The sequence below is a fragment of the Muntiacus reevesi genome, chromosome 8 (genome assembly GCF_963930625.1).
Source record: "Muntiacus reevesi chromosome 8, mMunRee1.1, whole genome shotgun sequence".
In the NCBI taxonomy this organism is placed as follows: domain Eukaryota; kingdom Metazoa; phylum Chordata; class Mammalia; order Artiodactyla; family Cervidae; genus Muntiacus; species Muntiacus reevesi.
The window spans coordinates 24,268,007-24,289,339 of record NC_089256.1 but is presented as its reverse complement, the minus strand read 5'-3'; the positions used below and the strand labels follow the sequence as shown (position 1 = coordinate 24,289,339).

At 46.8% G+C, this 21,333-nt stretch overlaps 3 protein-coding genes across 3 annotated transcripts in view; 1 reads left to right on the top strand and 2 right to left on the bottom strand.

Moving 5' to 3' along the window:
- Positions 1–21,333, top strand: part of TSPEAR (thrombospondin type laminin G domain and EAR repeats) — a 180,463-nt gene that overhangs the window by 59,377 nt on the left and 99,753 nt on the right. The window lies entirely within an intron of this gene.
- Positions 1,421–2,122, bottom strand: LOC136173091 (keratin-associated protein 10-8). The gene has a single exon (XM_065942377.1). It carries the CDS (start codon positions 2,120–2,122, stop codon positions 1,421–1,423), a length of 702 nt encoding a protein of 233 aa, XP_065798449.1.
- LOC136173092 (keratin-associated protein 10-8-like) lies at positions 11,517–12,191 on the bottom strand. Its single transcript, XM_065942378.1, has one exon. The coding sequence runs from the start codon at positions 12,189–12,191 to the stop codon at positions 11,517–11,519; it is 675 nt and encodes a 224-aa protein (XP_065798450.1).

The window sequence follows — 21,333 nt, the reverse complement described above, 5'->3', positions numbered from 1 at the left end:
TGCTCTGTGTTCAGGCAAAAGAAACCATGATAAAATTTTTGTTTTCTTTTCATTTTTACATTTAACTACATACATGTTCCATGCTCTTTATTCTCAAAATACTACTTGCCTAAATCTTTGTTTAAATTTTTAGTTGAAGAGTAATTGCTTTACAATATTGTATTGGTTTCTGCCATACATGAACATGAATCAGCCATAGGTATACGTATGTCCCCTCCCTCTTGAACCTCCCTCCCACATGAGTTTTTCTTTATCAAGCTGGCAAAAATCGAAAAACGTGTGCCCCTGTGCTGTGAATCTACACTGTTGTTAAGGAGTAAAGACCTAGAACCCCTTGTGGGCAATGAGGTGATTGTCATGTCACCAGTGTCTGCACCTCTGCTCCAGACTTCAACTCCAGGAGTCTGTTCTCTGATGCTTGGTCGTGTGTGACACCGAATATGGCTCCATTGGACATGTGTGTTCCCATGTGTCTCCTGCCCATGATCAGGCAGGTGCTCACATTGTTCAGGGCTTTGTCCATCCTCACCGCCTGAGGTCTAGCCTTTCCCATCAGCTCTCCACCAGCTCAGCCTGGCAGGCAGCGGGGAGGTGGGGCTCCAGAAGCTGCAGTTTGTCTGCTTTCTGCTTCCCAGTAACTGGCACATGCTGGAGCCCAGGGCATCCCAGTGTCTGTGAGTGTGTGAGTGAGTCCAGGACACCCACCCTCTTGGGAGGGTGCACCCCTCTGGATGCTGGACCAGCCAATTACCACAGTCACCCCGTGTCCCCCTCCCAGCACTGCTGGATCCTGGCGGTCCCTGGGACTGGAGAGGCTGCCGCTACCACAGGGAGTTGGGGGGTCTTTGATCTGAGCCCAGGTGGTGCCCACAGGACTTGCCCAATAGCAAAGCTTCAGGGCCGGGGTGATGCCTGGACAGCAGAACAGTGGCACAAGCTGGACAGGTGTCAGGTGCAAGAGCCACTTAGGTTCCCCAGATCTGATGATGTAAAGGAGGGCTAGGCCTCACACCCACCCCTCCTGCCCCAGGTGTCAGCACGGAGACCCAGTAAGGGGAGCAGAAATTTTATTGGTGCTCAGAGTTGCAGAGTGACACTGCTCAGGCCATGACCAGGGACAGCAGGGCCCAGGATGATCAGGGATCAAGGAAGCAGGTATGGATCAGCCAGGGCACTCACAGGCCAAGGTCAGGAGAGGAGTTCCCTGAGCAGGTCAGGCCCTCAGAGCTTGGCCAGGGCTGGGATGTGGTGGGATCTGGTCTTTTCCGTGTGCTGAGCCAGACTTGGGGAGGACAGGCTGAGCAAGCCAGGGGGATCAGAGAGCTGAAGTATGTCTGATGGAGGGCAAGATCTCTGGAACCTGCTGGCTCCAAGGGGACATGTCACGCCAGCAGCAGGGCTCCAAGACCCAGGCGGGGACTCAGCAGGCTGGGCTGGAGCATGAGGGTTGGCAGAGGAGGGACAGAGAGGAGGCCGGGTGGCAGCAGCTGGGCTGGCAGGAGGAGGCGGGGATCCAGCAGGCGGGGCGGCACACGGGGTGGCAGAGGAGGGACACGGAGGAGGAGGGTCTGCAGCAAGATGAGGGGGCTGAGCAGGGGGAGGCCTCACAGCACACAGGCCTGCAGCAGAGAGGTGTGCAACAGACAGATGTGCAGCAGACGGGCCTGCAGCAGATGGGCCTGCAGCATACAGGTGCACAAGAGATGGGCCTGCAGCAGACAGACCTGCAGCAGACAGGCCTGCAGCACACAGGTGCGCAAGAGACTGGCCTGCAGCACACAGGCCTGCAGGAGACAGGTGTACAAGAGATGGGCCTGCAGCAGACAGATACACAGCAGGCCTGCTGGCAGGGAGAGGAGCTGCTGCAGGCTGCTTGGCAGCAGGGACTGGACTCGCAGCTCACTGGAGCACAGATGAGGGTCAGGCGCGGGGCTGGGGCACAGCAGCTGGGGGTACAGCAGGGGGGCTCGCAGCAGGTCTCCTGGCAATCATCCACCTGCCAGGAGGAGCCGATGCAGGCACTGGGTGAGCTGACCCAGTTGCCACAGCTCAAGTCGCTGGAGCAGACAGACAAGGTGGATGCAGCAACAACACAAGTCCTGGAACAGCAGGTGTCAGCCATGCTGGGGGTTTGTGTTGAGAGGTGTTCTGGTTGGGGGTGTGATTGGTGGGTGAGTGGATGAGGTGCTCTGGGCATTGAGGCTTTTATATCCCTCCCTGGGATGCTCTGCCTCACCTGAGGCTCAGCAGACCTTCCTTTTCCTCGTTACTGCTCAGAGGATGTTTCCAGAGGAGGTTATTAGTTTATTTACTTGAAATGTTTATCACACTGTCCTTGAGACTTCTGATGACTGGAGGTTTTTTTGTTTTTTGTCTTAAAAGCAAGCATTGAGATGCAGACTCTCTGGGTGCGTCTGTAGAGCCTTGACTGCACTCTCCACCTCTTTGCTTGTGTTTCTTTGATATGAATTCTGGTCCCAGGATGTTTTGTGCCTACAGATGCTCCACACATGTTGCGGACCCTCTTGTGTTGAACAATAGGTATCCTGGTGGGAGGGTGCCCTGTTAGCCTCTCCATCTGCCGACCTGGTGGTAGGGTGTCCACGACTCATCCCTATATGCGTCTTTTCCAGTGCTCATCTTAAGCACTGTTTTTAGTTCTTCTATTTATCTTGCAGTTACTTATATGCATATTATGTTATGTCTGAGTTTTCAGATTTAGATATGATCTGATTTCCTATTGTAGAAGGAAGCCTTTCTCTTGTTTTCCATCAGCCCCAGGAAAACTCCCTCTCTGCATAGTCAGAAGGCAGTGAAACCCCAATATTTGGTTAAACTCATGGTCAAAATCTGTATTATCATCAATATTTTAATTGAACATTGTCCATAGCCAAGTCTGTGTAGTGAAATGATACTTAACTTCCTTATTTATACATGTTTTGTTTTTGCTTGTGTTTTTCATTTCTTAGAGTAAACAATTGCTTCTTGTGTTTATTTACTTAACTTTCTTTTGTTGTTCAGTTGCCAAGTCATGACTGACTCTTTGTGACCCCCATGGACTGCAGCATACCAGGCTTCCCTGTTCTTCACCATCCCCTGGAGTTTGCTCAAATTCATGTCCCTTGAGTTGGTGATGCTATCCAGCCATCTCGTCCTCTAACACCCTCTTCTTTTTTTGCCCTCAGTCTTTACCATCATCAAGGTCTTTTCCAAGGAGTCAACTCTTCATATCAGGGGGCCAAAGTATTGGTGTTTCAGCTTAAGCATCAGTCCTTCCAATGAATATTCAGGGTTGATTTCCTTTAGGATTGACTAGTTTGATCTTGCAGCCCAAGGGATTCTCAAGAGTCTTCTTCAACACCACAATTTGAAAGTGTTAATTCTTCTGTGTACCTATCAATAAACCATTCCCAGGTTCTCTGACTAATTCATCCCAAGCTCATTCAAGAGGTTCCAACATAATAGGGAATCTTTTGGCTCATTTATTTTTGGAAATCCATCTTCTGGAGCCCTCTGTATCTGTGGGTCTATATCTATTGGCTGATATATGACAAACCTAGACAGCATGTTAAAAAGCAGAGACATTACATCACTTTGCCAAAAAAGGTCCATCTAGTCAAAGCTATAGTTTTTCCAGTAGTCATGTATGGATGTGAGATTTGGATCATAAAGAAAGCTGAGCACTGAAGAATCGATGCTTTTAAACTTTGGTGTTGGAGAAGACTCTTGAGAGTCCCTTGGGCTGCAAGGAGATCCAACCAGTCCATCCTAAAGGAGATCAGTCCTGAATATTCATTGGAAGGACTGATGCTGAAGCTGAAACTCCAATACTTTGGCCACCTGGTGGGAAGAACTGACTCATTGAAAAAGACCCTGATGCTGGGAAAGATTGAAGACAGGAGGAGAAGGGGATGACAGAAGATGAGATGGTTGGATGATATCACCAACACAATGGACATGAGCTTGAGCAAGCTCCAGGAATTGGTGATGGACAGGGAGGCCTGGTGTGTTACACTCCATGGAGTCGCAAAGTCGTACACGACTGAGCGACTGAACTAAACTGATCCATTGGCTCTTCTCTAAGCCAGATGTGCAGGTATCATTCAAGGACCTCTCTTCACTATTGCCTTTAGATTTTCCTTCATGTCTCTCCTATCATGGGTCTCTTATTTCCCCAATGCTGTGTCTTTTCTAAGTTTATGCCCTTATTTGGGTGGAGCACACCCTCAATTGGTTTTCTGAAAACAGGTTAATGGGAGATTAATTTATGAGTCTAGCATAACTAAAAATGCCTTATTCTGCCCTTATACTTGACTGATAGTTTAGCTTGGGACGGTCTTCTGGATTGGGAAAGTTTTCCTGCAGTATATTTTTTGAAGGTGGAGAACATTTCCAGAATTCTAGCTATCCCTCTGTGCTGTTTCTTAGTTAACTCACTTCCCCCTAGGAAGGAGACACATTTCCACCTTCTCCTCCCATTGATTAGTTTCATCTGTTCTCTCTCCTGTTTTGTTCATTATTTTACTCAACAAACATCAGTAATAAGCCTCCATGTGGCTGCCTGAGTCATAGCTCATTGTTCTGTTGTGATGAAAACCATTGCATTAAACCCCACTGTGTTTTGCTTAATATTCTCTTTCCCGGTGATCAAGATTTGGATTATTTCTAGATTTTGGCTAATAGGAAAGATGCTGCTATAAAAATTCTTGTATATTTTGGTGGGTGTATTCACTAATTTCTCTTTGGTATATACCCAAGTGTTGAAATGTTGGATTATATGAATGGGATATCTGTAGGTTATCATGTACTGACCAACAACTTTTTACAGAGTTACTTCCCCACAAGTGAGTTTTATGAATTTCAGTTGCTCTATAGTTTTTTTAAAGGTGTTTTTATCCCTTATGGAAAATATAGGGTTACTGTTACTGAAAGCAGGGTCCAGCTGCTTGCTCAAAAGCCAATATAGAGGGAAGTTTGGAAAACAGGAAAGTTTGCTTTATTTTGGATGCTGGCAGGTTGGGGGAGGGCAGACTCTTGTCCAAAAGCTGGCTTCCCCTCCCCTCCACCACCTTGGCCCTCACCAACAATAAGAGGGTGAGAGGTTTTATTGCTGGAGGGAGAAGTTACCTGGAGAAACAGCACAGTCAGCTCTGACAGTCATCTGGAAATTGGTCATCGGTTGTCTGATCAGCATCATCTTGACTGAGTACCGTTAATATTCAGTTCCAGGGTCAGTTTGTTCCCATTTCTTTGGAGCCATTTCTCAGAATTTGGCATCTTATGACATGGCTACAGTCTGGTCCTAATGTAGGTAACTTCTTTCACCCAGTGGGGGTTTCAGTATCTATAAGAAAGTTCACAGGAGATGACTCAGAGTATATTGCCCTTGAGAAGAAACTGAAGGTCCTTGACTTTGCTTCATGACTAAACTGTTATTTAGTCTTATTGGACTGTTTTCCTTTGCTTCTGTTTTCTCACTTCTCTGATTAAAATTATTCTTTGGTGAAAGTTTTCTATAGACAAAAGGTAGGCTGAAGACATGGGGGTCAAGACCACAGGGTCCTGCTCCATTTCAGTACACAATGTTGAATTAGTTTGCATCCCTGATGCAGTAAAATTTAACATTCAGATATCTTTTCTTGGGAGGTGCCTGTTCAAGTCATTTGATTTTTTAGTAGGGTTAATTGCATTTCTTACTGATTTGTAGAAATTTTTTATGCATTCTGAATATGAGTTATCTTTGTATCTATGCAGTTTTGTGCTGGTAAATATATAATAACCATCTGACTGTAAAACAAAAACAAGAAAGCCCTGGTTTGTTGTGTTTGTCGGTTTCCACAGTGTGGACACCCTCAGCTTTGCTACCAGTGTGATGTTAGCAAATGCACAGTGATGCACAGTCAGCCCTCGAGAGCTGGTGCAAGTGGTTGCAGCCCACCCCCCACAAGACAGTCACTTTCTTCCGGCTTATCCAGGTCCAGGGCTGTGATTTTCATTTTCTTTTTTTTTGTTTCTTGAGGGTGTCCTTTTCAAGAAGTCAACTTCATAGAGGCATGCTTTACATACTACAAAATGGACTTATTCAAAGTTTCATTTGCTGAGTTTTGGGAAACATGGGCACCATGAGACCGAAACCACAGCAAGATCTAGAGCTTCCCCGTCATCCCCAGAGTTGCCACGTGCTCCTTCAGAGTCAATCCCACCCACTCCTGACCCTGAACCGTAGCTCTCCTCTCCATCTAGACTACATTTGTCTTTTCTGAAGTTGCGTGTAAATTGGAATATGCAGTATGGTCTCTTTCCCCAGCATGTTGAGGAATGTAAGTGTGTATATGGTCACATTCTATCTTTGAAACAGCAAATGTGTAGGAATTCTGGTTCCTCCACTTCCTTGTGACACTGGGTGTCATTAGTCTTTTTTTAATATGAGTCATTCCAATGGATGTGTGAGTTCACGGTGTCTTTCTTTTTTGAAAAATTTCATTTATTTATTTTTTGCTATGATGGTTCTTTGTTGCTTCACGGTTTTTTTTTTTTTTTTTTTTCTCCATTGTGGAGAGTAGGGGCTACTTTCTTGTTGTGGTGCATGGGCTTCACATTGCAATGGTTTCTCTTTTTGTGGAGCATGGGCTCTAGAGCGTGCAGGCTTCAGTAGTTGTGGCACTTAGTTGCTGTGCAGCATATGGGATCTTTCTGGATCAAGGGTTGAACTCACGTCTCCTGCATTGGCAGGTAGATTCTTTACCACTAGCCACCAGGAAAGACCCATGGTGTCTTTCGATGAATAGTTCTTTTTATTGGAGTATAGTGATTCAATTATACATATATACATATTCTTTTTTATGTTATTTTCCATTATGATTTATTACAGGATATTGGATATAGTTCCCTGTTCTGTACAGTAGGTCCTTATTGTTCATTTTATATATAGTAGTGTGTATCTCCTAATTCCCAACTCCTAAGTTATTCCTCATCCCACTTTCCCTTGGCAGCCGCAAGTCTGTTCTCTATGTCTGTGAATTTGTTTCTGTTTCATAAATAAGTTCATTTGTGTCATATTTTAGATTTCATGCGTAAGTGATATTATACAGTATTTGTCTCTGACTGATATACTTCACTTAATATGATAATCTCCCTGTTGATTATGTATGAGAAGGTCCATGTTGCTGCAAATGGCATTATTTCATTTTTTAAAAAATTCCATTCTTTTATATATATATCTCACCTTCTTTATCCATTCACCTATCAATGGACATGTAGGTGCTTCCGTGTCTTGGCTATTGTAAACACTGCTGCGATGAGCACAGAGATGCAAATTTCTCTTCAAATTGCAGTTTTCTCTGGATATATGCCTAGGAGTGGGATTGCTGTATCATATGGTGACTCAATTTTTAGTTTTTCAGGAAACCTCCATACTGTTCTCCATAGTGACTGAACCAGTTTACATTCCCACCAACAGTGTAGGGATGGCTCCCTTTTCTCCACACCCCCTCCAGCATTTATTACTTGTAGATTTTTAGATGATGGCCATTGTGACCAATGTGAGGTAGTACCTCATTGTAATTTTGTCTGCATTTCTCCAATAATTAGTGATGCTGAGCTTCTTTTCATGTGCCTGTGGCCCATCTGTATGTCTTCTTTGGAGAAATGTCTACTTAGATCATCTGCCAACTTTTTTATTTTGTTTTTGTTGTTGTTATTGAGTTGTATGAGCTATTTATATATTTTGGAAATTAAGTCCTTATCAGTTGCATCATTTGCAAATATTTTCTCCCAGTCTGTAGGTTGTCTTTTTGTTTGTTTATGGTTTTCTTTGCTGAACAAAAACTTATCAGTTTGATTAGGTCCTATTTGTTTATTTTTACTTTTATTTCTATTGCCTTGGGAGATTGACCTAAGAAATCATTGATACTGACTTATGTCAGAGAATGTTTTGCCTATGTTCTCTTCTAGGAGTTTACGGTGTCATGTCTTACATTTATGTTTTTAAGCCATTTTGAGTTTTGTGTAGGGTGTGACAATCTTTTCTTACTTCACTGATTTGCATTTCGATGTCCAGCTTTCCCAGCATGACTTGCTGAAAAGACTGTCTTTTCTCTATTGTATATTCTTGCCTCCTTTGTTGAAGATTGATTGACCGTAGGTGTGTGGATTTATTTCTGGGCTCTCTAGTCTGTTCTATTGATCCATATATGACCCATGTCTGTTTCTGTGCCAATGCTGTGGTGTTTTGATTGCTGTAACTTTGTAGTATTGTCTGAAGTCTTGAAGGCTATGCCTCCAGTTTTGTTCTCTTTCTTCAGGCTTGCTTTGGCAATTCTGGGACTTTTATGGTACCATATAAATTTCAGAACTATTTGTTTTAGTTCTGTGAAAAATGTGGGTAATTTGATAGGGGTTACTTTAAATCTGTAGATTGCTTTGGGTAGCACAGCCATTTTAACAATATTAATTCTTCCAAACTGAGAGCATGGAATATCTTTTCACTTCTTTGAGTCATCTTCAGTTTCCTTTATTGATATATTATAGTTCTCCGCATATAAGTCTTTCACCTCTGTGATCAGGTTTATTCCCAAGTTGTGTCTTTTGTTGGATGCAATTTTATTTTATTTTATTTTATTTTATTTTGGATGCAACTTTAAAAGAACGTTTTTTTTCTTTTCCCTTTCTGATATGTCATTGTTAGTGTAAAGAAATGCAACTGATTTATGTGTGTTAATCTTGTATCATGCTACCCTGCTGAATTCATTTATCAGTTCTAGTAGCTTTTGTGTAGAATCTTTTTGGTTTTCCATGTGTAGTATCATGTCATCTGCATATAATGATAGTTTTACCTCTCTGTGAATAGTTCTTAATTCTAATGAAGTCCAATTTATTGATTCTTTCCTTTTATGCTTAATGTTTTTTTATATCCTGCTTCAAAAGTCTTTGCCTACCACAATGTCATGAAGACATTGTTCAGTGTATTATTCTAGATCTTCAATATTTTGCCTTCCACATTCAGCTCTATAATCTACCTCCAGTCAATATGTGTATGTGTGCTGTGAGGATAGGCAAAGCTCACTTCCTCCCATGCGGATATCTGGTCGTCCAGTACTATCACCACCTATGAAATTCCAGTGACACCCTGATTGTGAACCAAGTGTCAGCACAGGTGTGGGCAGTTACTGGACACAACTGAGTTTCATTGGTCTATTTTCTGTCATTGTACCAGTGTCTGGATCTGGTACCTACTGCCCCAGAAAGCATTCCCCTATCTTAAGTTCCGTTGTGATCACGGCCATTCAAGTTCTATACCTTTTCTTGCACTGATTCCAGGGTTGATATTCCTAGAAAATTGCCATCTTCACCTAAAAATTTTGATTGTGTTGATGCACAGATGTAGCTTTTTCTCATAAACTTTTTTCTTTATCTTCAGTTAGTGTTTATTTATCTCTTTTAGATTTGTTGACATTTAAATTCTTTTATAGATCTTTTAAAAGCAAATATTTAGTGTTGTTGTTTATGTTTACTGTTTCTTTCTTTGTTCTTAGTTCCTTAATTTTGCTAATTTATTTCTTTCCTCTCCTTTCTGAAGTTTTCCTAACTTTCAGAGTTGAGATTTTGTTTTCAATCCCACCTACTCTGTGCTATATGTCTTTAAGGATTTCTTTACTCCCTGGGTACTACTTTACCTAAACCGCATGTGTCCTGGGGTGTAGTGCTTGCTTCATTTATTTTCAGAGAGTTTGTAATTAGGTTTCTGTTTCCTCAACTGGTGTGCTAAGTCGCTTCAGTCTTGTCCAACTCTTTGTGACCCTGTGGACTGTAGCTCAGCAGGCTCCTCTGTCCATGGGCATTCTCCAGGCAAGAATACTGTAGTGGGTTGCCATGCCCTCCTCCAAGGGATCTGCCCCATCCAGGGATCTAACCCTCGTCTCTTATGTCTCCCACGTTGGTGGGTGGATTCTTTACTACTAGCGCTACCTGGGAAGTGGAGAGACCACCTTTGAATTCTCCAGAGGAAATTTTCTTTTAATTATTGCAAGTTTATCTTATTGAATCTGGCTCAGGAATGTGGTCTGTGTAACAGCCTTTTACTTTTCGAGGTAGTTTTTTTTTTTATTATATTTCAGAAAGTATAGAAAATAGTATAATAAACACCCACGCATCTACAAATCAGTAACAAGTAACAAGTCTTTACATTTTGCCGAATTTAAGGCACATCACAGGTACCATGCCCTCTCCACATGCCCCCACCAGGGGAGTTACTGTTCTGAGGCTGGTGTCTGTCACTCCCACGGATATTTTTGTAGTTTCATAGAGATGTTTATAGTTGTGGAGTCAAAGTAGTGTTTTGACCTGTGTATATGTATTACTCTGTATGTATTAATCAGCAATATGATTTTCTTTTTACTCGATGTTATGTTTTGGAATTCACGCCTAGATGTGTTTCCCTGGTTCAGCTGTTTTAACCACTGTGTGCCCCCCTTGTGTGTACACACTGTGGTTTAATTGTCCATTCTCCTACTGAGGGGCACTTAGGTTATTTTCAGCATTGCTGCGAGATGACCTGTGTGGGTTTCATGTGCAGACAAGTGATATCATCCCCAGGAGGCCCCACCCCCCCGGGGAGGGGGGGGTAAGGTGTGCACCCATGCAGCTTTCCCAGGTGTTACTAACCTACTCTGAAAACTGGAAACCTTGCCTGCATCTCAGAGCAGATCTTGTTTCATATACTTCAGACCATGCTTGTTGTTCTCAAACGTGAACATTTTTGCCAGTCTGATGGGTATTGGGGTCTGCACCACCAGAGGTCTGGTGATCCCCTAGATCTCACAGGACTCAACACAGAGTAAATCAGCACAGGGATCATGGCCTGGGGAGAAGTCGAGGGGCGCTAGACACAGGCCTCCCGAGGCCCTCCTGAGGACAGTGTCCCGGGCCTGCTATGCGCTCTCCTGCCCAGGGCCAGGGTGCTCATCTTTCTGGAGTAGGGGCTCCTGGACACCACCGAAGGGGTAGGAACAGAAGCCCTTGGGAGTGACCCAGGACCACCTTACATGGGGGAGTGTCCAGCAAGGGTCTTCGTTGGAAACAACAGAAATGAACTGAGGTTAAACTGATCAGGAAAGGAATTTATTGGAAGGGACTGACGGCTCACAGGGGAGGGGAAATTGAAACCAGCTTAGGAACGAGCGGAGGAGCAGGGGTCGCAGCAGAGCTCAGAGGGCGAGGATGAGAAACCAACTCCAAGTATTTATCTTCTCTTCCTTTGTGCCACGTGAGGCTCAAACCCCTGGGAGAGCTGGGCTGCCAAGCCAGGTTGTGGAGGGAAGGTTGACACAGGACAGGGTGGGGGGAGGGGAGTCGGCACTGGAAGAAGTGGGTGTGCCGTTCCCAGGAGGGGTGACCTGGCAGCCTTCACGGCAGGGCCTGGGGCGGCGACCGGAAAGCTGTCTAGGCTATCAGTAAGGAGTCCAAGGTTGCAGATGACTGTGAGCTCTCACACTTTGGGGTGACCTTGAGAGGAACACTCAGCAGCAGGGCCCCAGGGCCAAGGCGGGGACACAGCAGGCCGGGCGGGAGCATGCGGGCTGGCAGAGCAGGGACACAGAGGAGGCCGGGCGACAGCAGCTGGGCTGGCAGGAGGAGGCAGGCACGCAGCAGGCAGGGCGGCACACGGGGCGGCAAAGCAGGGACACGGAGGAGGAGGGTCTGCAGCAGGACGAGGGGGCTGAGCAGGGGGAGGCCTCACAGCACACGGGCCTGCAGCAGACGGGCTCACAGCAGGCCTGCTGGCAGGGGGAGGAGGTGCAGCAGGAGGACTGGCAGCTAGACGGCTGGCAGCATGAGGAGATAGAACAGGGGGAGGCTTCATAGCACACAGGTGTGCAACAGACAGGTGTGCAACAGACAGGTGTGCAACAGACAGGCCTGCAGCAGACGGGCTCACAGCAGGCCTGCTGGCAGGGGGAGGAGGTGCAGCAGGAGGGCTGGCAGCTAGACTGCTGGCAGCCCAAGGTCGGGCAGGAGCTGCTGCAGACTGGCTGGCAGCAGGGACTGGACTCGCAGCTCACTGGGGCACAGAGGAGGGTCAGGCGGGGGGCTGGGGCGCAGCAGCTGGGGGCACAGCAGGAGGGCTCACAGCAGCTCTCTGGACAGTCATAGCTCAGGTCGCTGGAGCAGACGGATAGGGTGGAGGCGGCCATGGTGGAGGTGGAGGAGCTGGAGGAGGGTTTGAGTGTGTTTGTGTGTGTGTGTGTGTGTGTGTGTATGTGTGTGAGGTGCTCAGACTGTTGGCTTTATACCCCTCCTCTGTGTTGTGTGTTGTCCCAAAGAAGCTCACAACACCCTATCTTCCTGATTGGTATTTGGAACCCCGTGATCTCTCATTAGTGCCAGTTTTTGTTTGGTTTTATGAGGTATTGCTCAGCTCTTAAAACTCTTGAGTGTATCTGGAAGTCTGCTGACACATCCTGAGCACCTTTCAGTTCAGTTCGTTGCTCAATCGTGTCCGACTCTTTGCGACCTCATGGACTGCAGCATGCCAGGCCTCCCTGTCCATTCACCAACTCCTGGAGTTTACTCAAACTCATGTCCATTGAGTCGGTGATGCCATCCAACCATCTCATCCTCTGTCATCCCTTTCTCTTCCTGACTTCAGTCTTTCCCAGCGTCAGGGTCTTTTCAAATGAGTCAATTCTTCGCATCAGGTGGCCAAAGTATTGGAGTTTCAGCTTCAGCATCAGTCCTTCCAATGAATATTCAGTACTGATTTCCTTTAGGATGGACTGGTTGGGTCTCCTTGCAATCCAAGGGACTCTGAAAAGTCTTTTCCAACACCACAGTTCAAAAGCATCAGTTCTTCAGCACTCAGCTTTCTTTATGATCCAACTCTCACATCCATACACGACTACTGGACAAACCATAACTTTGACTAGACAGACCTTTGTAGGCAAAGTAATGTCTCTGCTTTTTAATATGCTGTCTAGGTTGGTCATAACTTTTATGACATTTACGACAGAACATAATATCAAGGTAGGAAGGGAGTATGTCTGCAGTAATGTCTCAGGGGGCTGCACTCTCAGGAGTTAGGCTAGAGATCCATCTAGCCTAACTCCACCTTCCCTGACTGACACCCAGGACTGCTGTGTGCACACCTGGGGACCTGCCTATCTGTGCGGCAGGCTCAGAAATGCAAAGATGAACAAGCAGAGCCCTGAGCTGCCAGCCTAGGAAAGTCAAGTTCTTGGTGCCCTATGATGCTGTGACTACCAGGTCCAGCACAGTATGGTGTGCATCGGCCTGGAGGACTTACACCTCCCCCCTGTGGGAGGACTCTGGGGGACACTGATGCTTCTGCTAAGTCTGGGTGCTCAAATTCTCACCCTTCCTGGCTGTTCTGTGCTTCCAACAATGGGGCTCAGTCCAGGCCTCTCAACTCCTTGGAAGTCTATGAAAGGCAAAGAGAGGGGTCTAGGATTTCAGTCAAATTGTGGGCTGAATTGTCTTTTTGCATATTTTAAGTTATACAAATAAAATACATTTGAACCTGGCCTCTTGTGCTCAGGTTCCTGGCCTCTCTGGAGATCCAGGAACTCATCTTATAGACTAGGAATGCATGAGATAGAGAGAGAAACAGACAGACACACACAGAGAGGAAGAGAGAAGGAGAGATGTCTGTTTCCATCTATGATAAGGAGCCAGTGCCGGATACACTCCTGCCGAGGAGAACTTGAAAAGTTGGATAAAACTCAAATGTCTGTTCAAAGCTTTGGAGGGCTACTGATGAAACTAAGAATTGAGAGGCAAACTTGTTGAATGTTAGGGAACTAACAGAGATGAGCCAGCTTTTCCTGATGGCTTTTCCCTGAAATGTGGCTGACAAGTCTTGTCATTGGGTGCACAGAGGAGAAACATGGCCAATGGCTGCAACTACAATGAAGGGAAGCCAGGAGAGCTCCCGAGATCTCAGGGAACTGGATAAAATTACATGGGGTTTGTGAACACGGAGGCAGCAAGGACTCAAGGGGACAAGATCCCAGACAAATGGGAGGTAGATCTCTAGAAATGTAGATTCAACCCTCAAGGCATCTGCCGAGTTTCACACTGTGCAGGGAAGATACTTAGAAGGTCATCAGAAAGTCACAGAAAGCCGAGCAGAGTTTTTGCAGTCTCTACCAAGGAGACAAAACCCCGAGTTAAGACTAGCCAAAAAGAAGCAGTTCTCAGCCAGGACCCCAGAGAGCTCAGTCCTGGGAGTGGGGAAAACCGGGCAAAGACCAGAGCTTACAGAGTCTGCCCCCCAGCCTCACAACAATAACAGTCCTCTGCCACACCCAAGCCATCTGCCCAGGGTGCGGTGAATCGCTTCAGGAGAAGAGAAAACTTCAGAGCTGCTAGGAGTTTGCGTATACAACCTCAGACATTCAATCAAGGATGAGAGTCATGCCAAGAGTAGCACCAAGAGATAAAACGGACAGTAGAAACAAACCCATCGGTGACACAGCATCAGAGCTGTCAGACACAGCTTTTTAAAGTAACTGGGATGAATATGCTTAAGAAAACAGATGTAAGGATGGACAGTTTTATCTAAAACTGAAATATTATAAAAGAAGTAAGTAGAAATTCTAGACTCAAAAAATTGCAAAAATGTAATAACAGTATTTATGACTTGATAGGTGGATTTAATAGTAGAAGAGGTGGCCAGAGGGTGGATTACTGATAGAAGCTATGAAGCATTTAGGATGCGATTAGAGCATAAAAAGGAGGGAAGGTAACTGAATAAATATGGGAGAACGTGGTGAAGCAATTTCACTTTTTTTTTTCCTCTTTGGAGCCCAAAATGAAAGCAAGAGATATAATGGGGGATATTTGAAGAGATCATGGTAAATATTTTTCTAAAACAAAGATTCAAGCTACAAATTCAAGCAATAATATAAACCTTAAGAGAACTAAATATTAATGAAGCCACACCTAAGTGCATCATAATGAAGCTGATGAAAGTCAAAGATAAAGATTAATTGTTGAAAATAATCAGAGGAAAAATAAACATTAACTTCATAGTTGCAGCAGAAGATTTATAGTAGTTTTCCCATCAGAAAAGAGGAAAGTTAGGAGGCAGTGAGAGGGCATCTTTAAGGGGCTGAAAGAAAATAACTGCAAACCTGTAAGAACACCATCAAAGGTGAAGGTGAAACAAAATGATGCCAGACAAAAACTGAGCAAATTCAACACCAGAAGACCAACTTAAAATTAACATTAAAGAGAAATCTCCAGGTACAATGACTGAAAGGCAGACAGGCTTGCAGCATACAGGTGTGTGATACACAGGTGTGTGCAGACAGATGTGTAACAAACAGTTGTTTAACAGGCTTGCAGCAGACAGGTATGCAACAGACTAGTGTGTAACAGACAGATATGTGACTGACAGGCTTGCAGCAGACTGGTGTGCAACAGTGCATGCTCAGCCCCTCAGTCATGTCTGACTCTTTGTGACCTCATGGACTGCAGCTCACCAGGCTCCTCTGTCCATGGAACTTTTCAGGCAAGAATACTGGAGTGGGGTGCCATTTCCTTCTCCAGGGGATCTTCCCTGTGTAGCAGATGGGCCTGCAGCAGATAGGCCTGCAGCAGACGGGTCTGCAGCAGCCCTGCTGGCAGGGGGAGGAGGTGCAGCAGGAGGGCTGGCAGCTGGACTGCTGGCCACATGAGGCCGGGCAGGAGTAGCTACAGACTAGTTGGCAGCAGGAGCTGGACTCACAGCTCACTGGGGCCCAGAGGAGGGTCAGGCGGGGGGCCGGGGTGCAGCAGCTGGGGGCGCAGCAGGGGACCTCGCAGCAGCTCTCTGGATAGTTGTCCTCCTCCGTCCATCAGGAGGAGCCGGTGCAGGAGTCACAGGACCCGGGCAGACAGATCCAGCTGCCGTAGCAAGGTGCAGGCAGCCATGGTGGTGGTGGAGGGGCTGGAGGAAGGTGAGGATGAGAGTGTGTGCGTGAGTGAGCGTGTGAAGTGTCCGGGCCGCTGGTTTTTGTTTCCTCTCCTGGTGTGTGTATTGTCCTGGGGGAGGTTCTACACCCTCTTTCCTGGTCGCTGTTGAGAGCAGATTCAGAGAACAAGTGGCAACTGTTTCTGTCCCAGGAGCTCAGCTCTCTCTTGAAGTCAGCTTTGAACGTCTTTACTTGTTTTTCGTCTAGAAAGCAACCCTGGGTGGAGTGTAAGCTATCCTGTTGTTTTCACCAGTGTCACTAGGGGCAGAGGTGGACCTGTGTCTGTGGGCGCTGGGTCCTGGCCTGGTCAGGGTGAGCACTCCTGGGGTTGCTGGTCTGGCTGAACAATGTTGTGTGACTGGAAGGTCAGAGAGGAGGTGTGTTTGGTTCTAAATAAAGATAATGTGAGTCCTGGTCAGCAGGCAGCCCTGGCCCAGCGTTCAAGGCAGCAGTGACAGCCCCACAGACTGGCCAGCTCACACAACACGAATGGGTCTTAGTCTGAATGTCCGACATCGGAGATTAACGCCATCTGAGGCTCTGGGGGACAAGCTGTCCCAGGGTCTCTTAGCTCTCCCCTGGATTCTGTGACCTTTCTGGCAATTCTTGGAGTTCCATCACTTGTAGAAGCATCACTCCAATCTCTGCTTCCATCATCATAGGGCATTTTTCACACGGGCACATGTCTGTGTCCAAACTTCCCCTTTCGATGAGAACACGAGTCAGGTGGGATTAAGAGACACCCAGGAGACCTCATCGTACCTTGATTAATCTGCAAAGACCCTATTTCCAAATAAGGTCAAGCTCACAGGTACTGGGGCTGGGGCAGCAGCATCTTCTCGGGACACAACCAGCCCCTAGTAAGTGCTGTCCCTGCCCTGAGGCTGACACAAGGCCAGGCTCTGGGTGGAAGGAGTCGAGCAGGAGTCCTTTCTCCTTCCTTAGGGACATTCGTGAAAGGCGGGGTGCAGGCAGTAGGTGGCCTGACAGGTTCAGAGCACACATAGGCCGTCTGCTGGTCCAGGCATGGTCTGAACTTGTGGGGTGATTTTTTTATTTTATGGAATAACCACACAAGGAGCGCAAAGAAGTCACATATGCCCCTCTCCAGCTTTCTCTGGTGTTAACATCACATGGAAGTGTAGATCAGCTACCAGGTCTTTGAAACCAGCATTGGGATATCACTATTCACTAACCCTTCATGGATCACAGCCTTGTTGTGGCAATGGGGCTTGGGTAACTCAATGAAACAATGAGCCATGCTATTTCGGGCCACCCAAGACAGACGAGTCATTCGTCAGAAGAGTGGCCACAAAACATGGTCCACTAGAGAAGGAAATGGCAAACTGTTCCAGTATTCTTGCCGCAAGAACCCCACAAACAGTATGAAAAGTTTGTCTACGAACAAGAGGCAAGTGGAGGACGTGGAGGGAGGGTCTGGCCCATGAAGGGTCCTACTCAGTTACAGTCTCTGCCTATCAAGGGATTGGTCCATTTCGTCTAAGATTCGGATATGCAGGCATAATGCTATTTGTAGAGTCTCTTCATTGTTCTTTTAGTTCCTCCTTTTAAAATTTTATTTTATTGAAGTATAACCGACTTATAATCTTATATTAACTTCTGCTGTACTGCAAAGTGATTCAGTTATACATATATGTTTATATATTCATTTTCAAATTCTTTTCCATTGTGGTTTAATCACAGGATGTTGAATATAGTTGCCTGTGCTCCATAGTGACACCTTGCTGTTTATCCACCCTATAGATAATAGTTTGCATCTGTTAATCCCAAGCTCCCACTCCATCCCTTTCCTTCTCCCCTCTCCCCTGGCAACCACAAATCTGTTCTCTATGTCTGTGAGTCTCTTTTCTATTAGCTTTTGAAAAATGTTCAATGATATCTCATTTTTCCTTTTTTGACATTGATAATCGTTTCTTCTTATTCCACCCCCGCCCCCATCAGTCCGGTAGAAGTTTATCAATTTTATTGATCTTCTCCAAGACCCAGCTTTGGTTTCAGTGAATTTTCCTTTTGTTTCGGTCACAGTGATTTCCATCCTTCTCCTCCCTTCTGCTCACGGTGGATTCCATTTGCCCCTTTAGTTTAAGTTTCTTCAAGCGAAGCCTCTATGGTTGACTTGATACCGTCTTCCTTTCCTCCTGGAAGCCCTGGGACCACAGACCTTTCCTCTCCTTCAGCTGCATGCACACGCGTCTCTGTGCTGGCCATCCTGGTCTGTAACTGGAGGCTTGAAATGGTCTGGTCTCCACGGCTCTTTTTCACTCTGATTTCATCATTGCACAAGTTTTCAGGATAATAGAGTCAGAGCACTCGCACGCACAGGATTTGGAAGCAGCCGAGCCTCTGGTTGCTGAGTGTTTGGACTTCCACCTCCTCCAGCCCGAGGCCACTGCAGCCCCATTCATCACTGTCATGTTTTCACTCACCAGGAGGACGCTCGAAAAGGGAACACGAAAAGCTGGTTGGATCACGGGATAATCGTGCCCTGCAGGAGTGAGCGGTGTTTCTATTGCAAAGGTCCCTGGGGCGGGTGCTGCCCCTCCATCCTGGCTTCACCCACCTCTGCTCCTGGCAGGAGAAGACAGGGAGGAGGCTCTTTGGACCACTGGCACCGCCTTCTGTGGGTGGGACCCTGCAGGCAGCTGAGCATCCTGTCCCAACCCCCTTGTCTGCGTGCCAGCCCCGCTGCCTGCGTGATGCGTGTGCTGTCTTTGTCTCCTGAATATCCAGGCGCCTGGTGAGGTCAGGCAGTTGCTGGACCCTATAGAGAACATCCGAGAAAGGAAGGTTCAGGTTTGGACTGGTTCCACTCCGTGTGCGGACTTCCCTGCATCAGCTGACTGAGGGATCCTGGAAGCCCTGTTACCTGTTTACACGACGTGAACTAAAGTCAGCTGCTTGCCAGCTACGTGGCTCTTAGGGGACCTGCTTGCAGCCAGCCCCAGCAGCTGTCCTTTCATAGGCAGACACAGAGCTTCTCGCAAATTCACAGGAATGTTAAAGTGGGACCTACAAAGTGGCCTAGCACAGGACTGACTGCACTGGCCTTGCGGGGTGGGCGGTCCATCTGCCCATCACTGGGGGGCAGTCTGACTCGGGGGGCAGCTCCTGACTGCCTGACGATGTTCCAATCCCTCCCGCAACCCCACAGGAAAGGGGGTCCTCTCAGGCCTCTGAGAGGTCAGGTTGCAGGAGAGCTTGTGCCAAGGCCATGGTTGTCACTGTACCCTCTGATGGGCCCTCTGGACAACTTCCCGAATTCTGAGAGCCCTTGGCTCCGGGGCTAACGCAGACCTTGGAGGGTGACGAGGGAGGGGATGTGTGTGAGTTCAAAAGTGTGGATGCAAGAGAAGGGCTTAGCCCAAGCTGACCCTGGGGTCTCTTCATGCCTGCTGTTCATTCATTGCTGGCATCCTGCTGTCTTGACACCTCCCCTGTAGCTTCCGCGGCCCGGTCACCACACAGCTGTGGCTTTCCAGGCTGTGGATGTCCCAGGGACACTCCAGGCTCAAGCCGAGACAGCCATCTCATTCGAAGTCCAGTGGCCCAGCCTCCCTCCACATCCCTTCAGCGCCTTTTAAAAAAGTGAAGAAAAGCCGATTTAAACACAGAACAGGGACAGGAATGATTTCCCCCTTTTGTGCTCCATCTTCTATTTAAGTTGAAATCTGGCTGATTTACAATATTGTTAATTTATTCTGTACAGTGAAGCGATTCCGTTATACTATATATACATATGCCTTCTCTTTTATATTTTTTTTTATTATGGTTTATGATAGGATGCTGAATATGATTACCTGTGCTCTACAGTGATCCCTTGTTGTTTATCCATCCTACATATAATAGTTTGCATCTGCCAATCCCAAACTCCCAATCCTTCCCTCTCCCACCACACTTCTTGGCAACCAGAGGTCTGTCCTCTGTGTGTCTATGTCTGTTTCTATTTTGCAGATAAGTTCATTTGTGTTATATGTTAGGTTCCATATATAAATGACATCATATGGTATTGTCTTTGTGTGATTTTCTCTGCCTAGTATAATACTCTCTAGTTTCATCCATGTTGCTGCAAATGGCATTAATTCATTCTTTTTTATGGCTGAGTAATATTCCATTGTGTATACGTACCACATATTCTTCTGCTCACCTGTCGATGGATGCGTAGGTTGTTTCTGGGCTCCATCTGAATATTTTTCCCTGTTTCCTTTTTTAACCAGTGTAACAGGGGGAAATGATATCTTGTCGCTGTGCAATTTGCTTTTATCTGACTGATCAGGCTGTTTGGGCTGTTTCTTTCTCAGGTTGCCTGCCTTCGGGGCAACGACTGTTCTCATGTTTTCCTTGCTGGTGTCCTGGGTGTCTTGCTCCTGCTGTGTGTTGACTCCTTGTCAGTTTTAAATCCTGCCCGGGCTCTCTTCTGTGAATACAGCGTGGCCCATGGTGTCCTTTCTTGGGCAGAAATTCTTGTTTTGATGTGAGCAGATGATCCAGCTTCCTCCTGATGGTTTGTTATCTAGTGTTGAGAAACCTTCCGTAACCTCAGATCACAAAGACAGCCCCCAACCTCTCCCTCTAACTTGGAGGTCCCACTTCCCATCCTGCCTGGAGCTGACTCTGTGTGCCCTGTTGAGAGAGGAATGGGCCTGGGTTTTTCTCTCTGCTGAACCCCAACTTTCCCATCACCACCCACAGGTCAACCATTCCTCCTTACTAACTATACCTCCATGGTGCCTGAACTGCTGTCATCCTGCCTGAGGGTGTCTGAGCTCTCATCTCACCCCGTCACTGGTCCATCTGCCTCTCCTTGGGCCCAAACTGGACTCTCTGTTGCTCAGGCAGTGTGGTCAGTCTCACTGCCCTGCAGGGACCCCTAATTCTTGGTAGTGAACTTGCTCCTAGTCCCTGAGCTCCCAGGGAACTCAATGAAATCCATAATGAAGAAGACCTCGTTGGCTGTCTGTTCTCCCTCCCTTCCCACCTCTAATGGAGGAGCCATCTCAGAAACCATCTGAAGCTGGCCTGTGGCTCACACCTGGGCATCCAACAAAGGCAGTTGTTCCTCCCCGCACCCCACCCAACGAATAACCTCAGGCTTCATGGTCCCTGGTCCCCATATAGGAGGCCTCCCTAAGGGATTATTCTCGAACATGAAGAGCCTGGCTTCTGTCCAGAAACACTTTGCATACTCTCTCGGTCAACCTCAGGCCTCCCCACAGGCCTCTCCAGGATGCTACCCTGCCCAGATTCGGGACACAGCCAGGCACTGCCGTTCTGGAGGGAGCTCTGTGTCCCCAGCCCCGGGCCTCCTCTCAGGCCTCCTTTGAAGACACTTCCACACTCCGGC